Source organism: Stigmatopora nigra, chromosome 19, assembly GCF_051989575.1.
Source record: "Stigmatopora nigra isolate UIUO_SnigA chromosome 19, RoL_Snig_1.1, whole genome shotgun sequence".
In the NCBI taxonomy this organism is placed as follows: Eukaryota; Metazoa; Chordata; class Actinopteri; order Syngnathiformes; family Syngnathidae; genus Stigmatopora; species Stigmatopora nigra.
Window position 1 is genome coordinate 5,969,023 of NC_135526.1, and position 12,100 is coordinate 5,981,122.

The window sequence follows — 12,100 nt, forward strand, 5'->3', positions numbered from 1 at the left end:
AAAAAAGGTTCCATCATAAAAAAACATACTTTTTATCGTTTCTTTGTCTTTGTTGCTCCTTAAATTAACAAAAAAAAATCTTAAAGGCCAGATCTATATGACCTGATTCAGATTTTCTAAAAATTATTTGCCTGATTCTGATCATGTTTAACGTCAATCTCTATTTATGGCAGCCAGTGAGTTCATACTTAACAAAAACATATATTTTTTACCAAATTCTACTCGTTAAAAAATTGTATTAATCGGGAATGTCCCTATTCCCACCCAAAGGTGGAATCCCCTCCAAATTATTCCAAATAGTGCACATAGTTAGCAACAACAAGGTACTTTGTCCCTATCATTCTAAAAGCTGTAATGCTAATTAACGCCCATTGAGTGATGATTTTGCGTATGTCATCTCTTAATAAAGTTGTCATTTGTTTATATGGCGTGGGTGTTTGCATTTTCAAACATCACCAAGTAAAAATAAAGCCATTAGTGCCAGAAGGCGGAGTAGGGGGACCTGACAAACTCTTCCAACATGAAGACAGCTGCCGCGTCTGGTGTCTGTCAGCGCAGTTTGTTGACAAGGCAGTTCAAATTTAAACTGGAACAAAGTCGTCGTCATCAGGAGACGCCAATGTGCCAGTAATGTGGCAACAGTGACAAGACAATTCCCTGGGAACTCTCCTAGGCCTTTAAAGGAGTAAAATTCTGTCAAATGTCAATCAAAAACCCCAAAAAACGCAACTTGTTGTTGCCTTTATTACGCAGGTTGGTTACATGTCAACCCAATCTTTCATTTCTTCGGGATTGGTGGCACTAAACGACTCAGTATCCGAAATATATTCACATCACAGCCTTCCAAGTATTAAGTATACTCGTATAAATACTCCCCACCAAGACAAAATCAAGACCAGTGGGAGTTTAGACTGAAACCATGCTGTGTTTCAGACAAAAGCTGAAATCCCACACCTATTTGCACGTAATAGGTGTGGGTAGCCACAGGTATTATGGGAAATCATCCTTGTTTGGTTAGAATTGTGTTGGCTAACACCAGTCGGGATCGATAGAGCGATGGGGAGACAGAATTTGTAATGTTTAATGTTTTACACATTGAACCGAAATCATCATTACACTCAGATTCACCATTTTTTGTCTTTGTGGACTTTAAAGTGAGGCCTGTCTGAATTGCACAACACTAATTGTAACATTAACTAATCGGCTGTCATTGAAGGAATGAACGGACCTCCCAATTCAAATGGATCAAGCATAAATAAGCGACCAATCCATTTAAATTTACAGCAAAAGAATGAAACCTCTTGATTAGATGTAAACTAAAAATATTCCCCTTTAAAAAAAAGTCCCATATTTAATTTCACAAGGGACATTTTCCCACCTTTAATCCATATTTAATGAAATCATTGAACTAGTGCCCTCCAGTGGCATTTTCCTATCAAGTAACATATAAAGTGAAGCTTATAATAAGCATTTTTTTTCTTATTTCTTCCCATTTATATAACTGACTGTTTTGTCTCTCGATTCAGGCATCTTATGAAAATCAGAGGAAAAAGACACATCTCTCTCTCTCTCTCTCTCTCTCTCTCTCTCTCTCTCTCTCTCTCTCTCTCTCTCTCTCTCTCTCTCTCTCTCTCTCTCTCTCTCTCTCTCTTTCTCTCTATCTCTCTCTATCTCTCTCTATCTCTCTCTCTCCCGCAGCAGTTAAATACACTTGTGATTTGTTTATTAGTTTCTTTCCGCCCACGTATTTTCTTTTCCCGGAGTTTTCACCTTGTTTGCTTCTCCCAGCCCGCTCCTTCCATGCCATATGTTTTCAAACAAGTTTTTTTTTTTAATGTGATGTTAGAATAGAGAGCCCATCAGCGCTCGGTCGGGGGAAATAACAAGCGGCGGGCGCGCGGGGGTGACAAACTGCGTTTTGTCCTTTTTTTTTTCCCCCGTTCGCATGCTCATTGTCATAAAACTGGAATATGTCATGACGCCATAAACTTGGGTTTTGGCAGAGGCAGAGAAATAAACACCGGGCCACCTCCACAGAAGCAATTTGCAAACAAATTCTTCGCCACGGCGTGAAGGCGTCTCGCTTTTTTTTACGAGGAAGCGCAAAAACTGTAATGTCATTATAATATATCTTGTTTACACATAAGCAGCCTTTGATTAGCCTCCTTTGTTTCCCAAATGCCCATGAGAGGCTGTTGATGAAGCCAAATCGGCGGCGAAATGCGCTTACGGGCAAGACGATCATTGTCGGAGAGCACGTGGCGCGTCCTTTGGCGTCGGATACGTTTGTTCAATTAGCGACATTAGCCAGGTAGTCATTTGCTTGTCATTCTGAGGGAGATTGTTGAAAGAACACTTAATTATGGATACGGGCATAGTTCAATGAGTTATGTCAAAGGCACGTTAGCTCATTATATGTCATTTATTATTGTTTTTTTTTTTTTAGGCCACAGCGGGTGAGCTGGGTGAAAGTGGACGACGATGTTCCGTCCCACGCCGTCATCACCGGTGCTGACCTTTACATCGAAAACCTCAACAAGTCCTACAATGGAACGTATCGCTGCGTGGCAGCCAACTCTTTGGGAGAGGCTTTTGACGACTATGTCCTCTACGTATATGGTACGTCCATCAAAGATATAGTACTTCATAAGTATTTCGTTTTTGTGTGTGTGAGAAAATTTCAAGATGTGGTCCAATATTTCGGTGCTCGGACGTTTGGTTGCCGGACTTTTGGTGACAGAGAGTTTACTGTTGAAACCAGCTCTCAAAATTATATTCATGAGAAAAAGTTTAATATCTAAGAGAAAGAGTTTAATAACTTAGTACTGTTTAATATCTAAGTACATTTGACCGGCGACCAAAAAGGACCAAAAGACCAGCGACCAAATGTCCGGTCATAAATATTTCTGATGAATTTCTATTTAATCCTATTTGAGAAGTATTCCAGTTTTTCATACTCAATCCCAATTAGGATCAATTTCTTATCATAGACATTATAGATGATTACATAGATTATTTTATGTGTAAAATTCCCTGTTTATTGGCATCTGTATTCAAGTTTAAATAGATTGGAGCGGTGAATAATAACCAATGATGAACTCCATCTTTTGCCACCGTGATCATAAAGGGTTTCGTCCAATCCGACTTGATTTCCTCCTGTATTTCAGTTAAATGAAAGGTCGCCTCCGCCGACCAGTTGTACCTTTGCGCTAATCTCAAGACCAAACGATGTCAACCCCACAATAACCTTCCATTACTGGATATCTTCCTGTTGTTCTTCTGTGTGCAGTTGACTCATTGCCACATGATCATCGCTCATTTCGCACTGTTAGAAGCAATAACATCAAGACCCCTCGCCGCCCGCCCTCCTCTCTTCGAGCATTACGCTCGAATGCGCTCACTCTTCCGTGCCAAATGACTTCAATTTCACCTTCCATAGATAATTTGCCATCTATTGTCCTGGAGAATTGGACTAGTGAAAAGCTTTTTATTTTCCTGTTTCTCTAACGCTGCCGTCACTTGACGGACGCCGACAGAGTAGATTTGTTTACAACGCGGCAAGTCGTGTTAATGAGGAGTTCCATGCAACAACGTCAAGCCGTTGTTGTCTGGATAGTAGCCTCATTTTTTTTCAATACCAGCGTCTGCATTTTAAATCCACGTGAAGGGAAATTAACGTGATTGGCAGCAATTGTGACGCCTCAATTTGAGTAAACACGCCGTTATTTAATTGAATCCCATATGTGTGGCTCGGTAATTTAAGGGTATTGCGTAGTGTGTGGAGTGTGTAGTAGTCTGAGGTACACGCAAATTGCTTCAAGACATTTACACTTAAAATGGAATGAGTTCTACCTGTTTATTTACTGTAAATCATATATGAATTATGGTAAATCATAGCACAATTGGAGTAAACAGGATTATAGTAATACACTTAGTTGTATAATGTCATTGTGGGTTTTATGCTAGACATTAGTTGACAACTAATTGATTATCAAAGCAAATACTTTGTTAATAACCCACTCATTTGCTATTTTTATTGGCTTTAACCCTCCAAGATTCAGTGCCCTCAATGATGATAGACTTCAATCATGTGACTAGTCTGTCTCTATTTGACGTCCAAATGATTTGAACCTCTCTTTTCCAATGACGTTCATCAGCATCAATGTTAGCCAAAGAGTTAAGACAAAAAAAATGTCTCTTACTCTTAATGTTTCACCCAAAACCCATCGAAAAGCACTTGACATAAACCTGCCCAACCAGAACAGATGCCTCCATGTATACCCACTTTTTTAATGCATTTTAACCCCAGTACATTTTTATTTTGGAGAGAAAAAATCAAATGAAACCCATGTGTCGCCCTCCTTTTTACGAGCAACATTTTCCCCGGGCTACACAAACTGGCCTGGCGTTTGCTTTTTATATCCTCTGCAGCGCATTTGTTTCATAGCGGGCCACAATATCATCACAACACTGTGTATTGTGGCGCCAGTAACCCAATGATAAAGCGTGCCCGCCCGCCCCGCCATCCCAGACAAAACAAATGCGGTCGCCCCCAGCTTCCTCGTCTAATACGTCCAATCCCAGCCTATTGTGACCCCCGCGTGATGGAGGGGAGCGAAAGAGCGGCTGACACTAACAGCGTTAGCGGGCGGACAGAATGTGTCGTGGGGGTCTCGGCAAATGGCCCTAACTTCGCAGGGGTGAGAAAACACAACCATTAGGCTTTTCCCTCATGCGAGCGGCAGGCAAAAGCTCTCGCCTTGTTTACAGGAAGCCAATAACCCAATTTTCATCCCTCGGGGTCCGGCTGGAGAGTCTTACTTATTCCAGTGCTTTACATTACAGCGCCATTTCCAAACTCTCCCAAGCAGTAGCCCTAATGTTGTCAAATCGCCGGTTGGGAAATATCATTAGGGATGTGATTATAGGAGGAATGATTTTAGCATTAGTTGGGAGTTCATGGGACGCACTGTTTTGCCATTTGGGCGTTCTAGGCTCGAATTTTAGGGTGGAATTCACTGGTATTTTGCATCACTGGCAGTCCAGTTATAATTATATAGGCCAAGTGTCTATTTAGGGTCATTTTCAGAAAAAATAGCTCCATCAAGACATGGCTTTTACTTATATGGATATGATGACTCAAAATATGAGGTCCAAATATGTCAAGATTTGCCAGAGCGAGTTATAATCATTCATTCTTTTTCCATACCGCTTCTCCTCACAAGGGTTGCGGGGGGAGCTGGAGTCAATCCCAGCTAACTATGGGCACCAGACAGAGGACACCCTGAATTGGTGGTCAGCCAATCACAGGGCACAATGAAACAAATAATCAATCACTCATAGCTTGGGCCAATTTAGAGTGTTCAATGAGACTACCCATTCTTAATTTTAAAAAATGGCCAAAAATATTAATTGTATATAATCCCAAGCACACAGTTTACTTGTATTTAGATTTTTGTATCCAAAATATTAGTTTCATATGAACCCAAGCACACAATCTACTTGTTATTTTTCTTCTAAATGTACCGGTGAAGTGCAAAATAAGAATAAGAGACCCAAGTGATAATGATGATGCCCAACTGTCTTTCATGCTTTTGTGTGCCAGCCTCCGCAACATATTTTTGTTTTGTCAAGGTTGCCTTTAAAAGACGCAGCCGACGTTTAATTAGAATCGTGTCACACGCCAGCTCACCCGAAGGCCTTGAATCGCCCTCGCGGCTCTGTGGGCTCTTTGAACGACGCCGTTTACTTGTAGCTTGAACGCCCGCCGTTAAAGTCGTCGTACAACTGTTCAGATTTGCTTGCACGCTTTCCCTGAACCGTGTCGGCCTGGAGGCAAACACGCCACTTTCGTATGAAAAACAAGCTCGGAACATTCGTCCGAGACATTTTCCCAGGGCGCTATGACCTTTGGTATGAACTTTCTTACCACCTTCACCAAACTTTTGGGAGGTCATTATTTTCAATTTGCCTCAGAAACATCCAAAATAACCATGTTGGAAACCACTGTGGATTATTGATTGTGGCTAATCGAGCAATTCATGTTGCAGTCCTCCCAAATGTGTTAAAGGGTCTAAACATGAAACCAAATATACGATAAAATGCAGTCTATTGTTGACAAAGTGATGGTTAATTAAAGCCTTTTAGGGTGCAAGCCGATCCATTTTGAAGCACAAATGTGGATTTCTTGACAAGCCGCTGCATGTGTTTTTTTTTGTGGGTAATGATGTGCTTTTTCGCCTTTGGCCGGCTTGGAATGCAAAGCCGCCCATTTCGCCCTCATGACATCAAACGTTCTCCTTTCCCATTCCTCTTCACCTCCAACATTCATTCCTTCTCTTCCTGCTGATCATCTGTTATGCGCGGGCACATTTGCTTGTCAAGACGGCAGCACACGTTGCTCATTAAGACGTTTAATCACTGCTAACAAGCGGGGTCTTGCTGCGCCAGTCGGCAAAAACGCAAGCTGCGTGGCGGCCTCGAAAGCACACGCGGGCTTGTCGGGGAAAAACTTGCATGGTGAAACATCACTTGTGTTTTTATTTTCTTTTATAATTTTCCCCAGGCACTCATTTGTAGCCGCCCCTTGTGAGTTTGTCATGTATTTGTCTTCTCACTCAGATGCTCTCACCACCACCCCCACACCCACCAATGCCTCCACCTTCATCAACTCCTCCTCCCTCCACCCCGAAGCCAGTCAAGGTACCGTATCGCCCTCATGAAGCTTGCTTACCACCTTTTATTATTGTGTGTAGCACAAAATGGAAAGCCCAACTAAAATCCTTTAATATACAGAATTTGCGAGCGCAATTGTCGTCGAGAAGGCGGATCAATTAGAGCAGTGGTGTCCAAGCAATGGGGCACTTTTCACACTTGTACATGTACATATCTATGTAGTATATATACATGTATATGTATATACACATGCATATGTATATGTAGTATATAAATGTATAGGTATATGTAGTATATAAATGTATAGGTATATGTAGTATATGTATACATTATGTATATGCATATGTAGTATATATACATGTATATGTGTATATATAGTATATATACATGTATGTGTATATATAGTATATATACATGTATATGTGTATATATAGTATATATACATGTATATGTGTATATATAGTATATATACATGTATATGTGTATATATAGTATATATACATGTATATGTGTATATATAGTATATATACATGTATATGTGTATATATAGTATATATACATGTATATGTGTATATATAGTATATATACATGTATATGTGTATATATAGTATATATACATGTATATGCATGTGTATATACTACAGGATATATAGCACAGGATTGGATGTCTATCATCATCAATGCCAATCTGGAAAAAAAAAAAGAAAAACACCTACGTTTAAAACAATAACTTGTATGACTACAGATGGGATTTGAAACACGCCTGTAAAGTAAATAAAGGGGCGAGACAGCGAGCATTTTATCAATTTGTTTTTATTATATCCTACGGGGGGTGAAAATGATGCCAAATCTGAACAATTTCATTGGAAATTGAACGCCGGGACCGTTATGAGCGTGAAGCTCAAAATGAAAAAAATAATGTATATATATAAATATATATATATATAGTATATGGCCACTTTTTTCATCAGCCCGAGCAAAGCGCAAAATCAAAAGCCTCGCTGGCAGCTCGCTCGATTGGAACAAATCTCTGGAGGCCGGAGGGAATCGCAGCCATTGTGCTTGATTATGCCGTTCGATTGGATTAAAAGAAATGCCTATCTGTGCCAAGGGCATTGATTGTACCTGAGTGCGAGACGTCGAGGCAGAGTCGCTCCCACTTTCTGCTTCGTAGCGACCGACTGATTGACTTATGTCTTTCATAAATGATTTCGCTGGCTTGCCTAATAAGCTCATTGGGAGAATAGAACTATAAAATAGAAAGCAATATGTTTTGTTTTTCTGAAATAACAGACACTAAAGTTGCCTTAGGCGGTCGTAAAACGATTTTTTTTTGTGGATGATTTTAAAAATCATTACTTGAAGTTTTTTGAGGGGTCAGCCAACGTGTACCTTACATAGGTTTAAGTTATGTATTTATTTCTCTTTTGTTATTTGGAAAATGCTTACATTTATTTGTGCAGATTTTTATAGACTGCTTTACTATTTTTTACCAATACAGAACATTTTTTTCCTCATGTAGTGATCTTAAATCATGTTTTGACCTAATTTGACATCCATTCTTAGTCACTTTCCATTTTATCACGGTTAAAAATGTGTTAGCATAGAGGTCAGACTTGAATTTATCACATTAAGATGACAAAATGGATCATCACGTTGTGTCAAATTCATTGCACAATACTATTCGGAACGTCTTTGGAGGAATAGGCCTTTGCTCCCCATGTTTTTGTTCTGAATGCTCGAATTCGTATGTAGTAGTGGTGGTGGTACAAATAAAAGGGAAAAGGAAGCTTCAGAAATCTATCCGTCTGTCTTGGAAGCCTTCTTCCAATCAACACTCACTTGGACGAATTCTCTACTTGTCGCACTGGAATTGGACCAAAATGGCTGCTTCAAGCCAAAATGAACCACTTACTGTTCCATTCCAGGCTGAGTTCTTGAAGCTTTTCCAAGTGCGCTGTTATGATAGACTTGTCAAATGTGAATTCAGTTGTAGGAGTTCAATCCCCAGCTTTTCAGTGACATAGCCTTGTTAAAACAACATGGATGACCGGCTACTTAACACAGGCCATGCATCCATTGAGGTCTTTTGGTGCCAATTGGGAAACTGGTGGTCATTTTAATAACTTTAAAGAAGGTCTAGCTTCCTAAAATTTTCCAGAGGTTCTAATTTATATATACACGTATATTGGTCAGTTATAGGTAAAATGAAATGACCATAGCATGATAATGTATTTTTTCCTCAATTCCTGGCATTGACTATAACCGACATTGATCTAGTCAACTGGGAGAACTGGCTGCGAAAACCCCTCCCAGTCCAAATGCATTGGACTTTCATTGGCGTCAATGGTAGCCAATGAATCCAAGGATTGCCTTGTATTTCAAGGCAACGCTGTACATTTTTGCCCCACCTGATATAAAAAGAAATCCTCAGTTCAAGGCAGTCCGAAACTGCAAAAGTAGAAAGGCCAATTTAGGACTGTGCACGCATAACACCCGATCGAACCCGAGCTGACGACTACGAAGCGCCAATGTTTTTAGTAGGAAGCCAAACCCCATTTACGCTTTCTGCCAGATGTCCTCCTCTTACGTTCTCCTACCAGGGGGATTCTGTTTTTATTACTGTGCGTATGGATTGAAGGCAACAGCGAGCTCATATGGCTATAATACTCTCTGCCAGTTGATTTCATTTAGCCTCAGTGGGACTTCACAAATCAGAGACTGCCAAATGAATCTATCAGAGTGCTATTGAGGGTTGTTTTTTTTTTTCATCACGTTCCTATTAGACAGAAAAATGCAGCACTTTAAAAATCTATACCAGCCCAACACATGGCCTCTAAATGCGATCTTGTGCGTGTGGATCGTGGTGGTTGTGTTAGGTTGAAGTAAAAACATTGGGAAATGTCAGAATGATTTTTCTCATACATCTTTTATAGATGTGGTCATACTGGCAGCAATTAGGCCCTGAAAGTGATTTCCATTTGACATTTTCAATGACACGTAGGCTGCAATGGATGATGGTTAGTTCAATTTTCAAGTTTATATTTATGGCGGACTGAAATTTTTCACATAAGTTGACTAAAACTGTAAAGGGTAGAGGCAGGTAGAGTGATTCTCAAAGTTGACATTGGTTAAAAAAAATATGTCAATTAAATTACGTCTGTGGGTTGTTGGAATCGTTACTGGCAGCCAAAAAAAATTATATCTGCGCACCACTTTTTGCTAAGCAGTAAACTAATATTAAAAGCGCCCCCAAGTTTCGATCTTAAGTCATCGCGACTAATCTACAACTTGATACCCCCGAGCCCCCAACCCCATAAAACACTCGAAAAACAAAACTTGGGACCTCCTCAAGGAGAAACCAGACACTCCACCAGCAGAGCTCGGCAGGAGGCGGAAATCACTTGTGGAAATTGCCAGGCAAAAGCCCAGTTAGAAAAGGCAGGTCTGTCGAAAAACCATCAGACGTTAAAAGGTAATCTCGTCTGCCAGCGGGGACACTCGGCAGCTTGTTGGCATCCCCGGGTAACGCCGGGTGCCACCTTGTGCGTTTGCGCCGATAAAATGATGATTGGCAAGGAGTTATCAGCACGTGTCATGTTAGTAGAGGGCTCGTGAGAAATGGGGAAACTGGGATAATCTGGCAACCGACTTGACAAAGTGGAAACATACTGTTGGGTCCCCGTGTGGTCCACTCCAATGACCGTGATGCTTCCTGGCGACAGATGCTTCTTTATATGTTGCATTTTGATTGCATTCATTTTTTGCATCTTTATTTCAAGGGATATACATTCTTAACAATGAGTCCAGAAAAAGTAAGTGTGTAACTTGAATGGAATCTCTTTTGTCATAAAAAGAATATTATAGGGGCTATACTATTGTATTTCATATTTCATGGTTTAAAGTCTATAGGAGCACAACTTTAAATTATTCTGTACAGCATAAAGAAGTCAAAATACTCTATGTACTACAAGTATTGTAGCACCTGAATATTAGTCGCACTAGCAAAGAGCAGTTTTTTTATTTGTTAAAAACATGAACAAACATTAAAGTAGGTAATAATATAATGGGGAATAATAGAGAAAATAAGCACTTGTTAATGAACCACACCAGCTTTTATATCTATATATATTAAAAATGCAATATAAGTTGTCGATTAGTGTGGAAAAAAAAAAGAAGAAAAAACTGTTCATATATAAATCGCAGGCCCAGCCAAACTATAAATGTATAGTCTGGAAAATACAGTTAAAAGACTTGTTCTTATTTTCTGTTTCAGAAGCTTAGTCCCTTTTTAAAAAGAACAAAGTGTTCACACTAATCATTAACACAATAACGATAAACAATTCTTGGTGTTCAGGCACAACAAGGTGTACCTGCTGTGTGTGTATGTTTATCACAGCACAGCCTTCTGGTTGTCCTTGATTTCCCTTTTAGCCTGTTGTCTTTCTGTCGTACAGTGTTCACAATGCTTGCTTATGGGTGTTATTTGTTTTCTTCCCTCCCCTTCTCCCCCATTTCTCCTTTTTTTGCATGCATGTTTCTCCTCTTCTGCACCTCCCTCTTCCTCCTGCACCTCCATGTCCTCTCCTTGTGTGCTCGTTCGCGCAGACACTGCGCCCAGCACTGAACCTGCAGCTCATGGTTGGTATCTCTACTTTATTATTATGATTTTTTTTTTGTGTCTGATTTTAGTTCCCTCCTGCGTTTCAAGCATGTTTTATCAACTACTCACACTAATGATTGGAACCCCGTCTTCTCCTCAATTTGCCCCCATTTAGTTTTTTTGGGTTAATCCAAATTATCACTAATGTTTTTGTCACTGTTCAGTGTGAAAGTGTCTTGGCAACATAGTGATGGCTATAAATGGCTATTTTTTGAAGGATTACACCATGTAGACAACAACATTTACTTATTTTTAATCATGCAATCAAAGCCAAGCCCCATAGAGACCTGGTGTCAACATATGTGGACATAAACGGGTCAAACATTATATATATGTAATTGCTTTTCATGTATTTTTAATGACTTAATCAAATTGGATATTTATATAATGTTAATTTTACACTGACGATTGGCACTTGGTCGGATTCGTGCTGACCGCTGAGCCTCAGGAACTATTGTTTCCATGGTGATGCCCATTTTGTTGTCATTTCAGGAGCCAGGGGGTGGTCATACTTGTTTCCTGTCTTAAATTACTACCTGAACTGTTGCAAAACAAAAGGAAAATTTAATTTAGCAGAAAGATGCAAGTAGAAACTGTTTAGGAAGGATAATGATACTAATATTCACTTTTGTAGCCGGGTAGCCTTGAAACTTCTCGGAAAAAATAAGACTATAGAACGATCTACGATTCTCGTCTTCCTTCTGGTGGAAAATAAAGGGCATGTTAAGCGGAAGATGTCAACTTTAACTGGGCCTCATTTCC

At 39.9% G+C, this 12,100-nt stretch overlaps 2 protein-coding genes across 9 annotated transcripts in view; one reads left to right on the forward strand and one right to left on the reverse strand.

Moving 5' to 3' along the window:
- cadm1a (cell adhesion molecule 1a) overlaps positions 1-12,100 on the forward strand; it is a 174,454-nt gene that overhangs the window by 154,002 nt on the left and 8,352 nt on the right. For 5 of the 8 annotated variants that reach the window (XM_077740240.1, XM_077740236.1, XM_077740239.1 and 2 more), the window contains 3 exons: positions 2,447-2,619; positions 6,622-6,702; positions 11,284-11,316. In XM_077740240.1, the coding sequence (XP_077596366.1) occupies positions 2,447-2,619; positions 6,622-6,702; positions 11,284-11,316 (287 nt within the window). The remainder of the gene's footprint in view (positions 1-2,446; positions 2,620-6,621; positions 6,703-11,283; positions 11,317-12,100) is intronic. The other 3 variants (XM_077740233.1, XM_077740234.1, XM_077740235.1) reach the window with 3 other exon arrangements.
- The window catches only part of plekhb1 (pleckstrin homology domain containing B1), a 186,173-nt gene that overhangs the window by 145,710 nt on the left and 28,363 nt on the right, over positions 1-12,100 (reverse strand). The gene's annotated exons all lie outside the window — the stretch shown is intronic.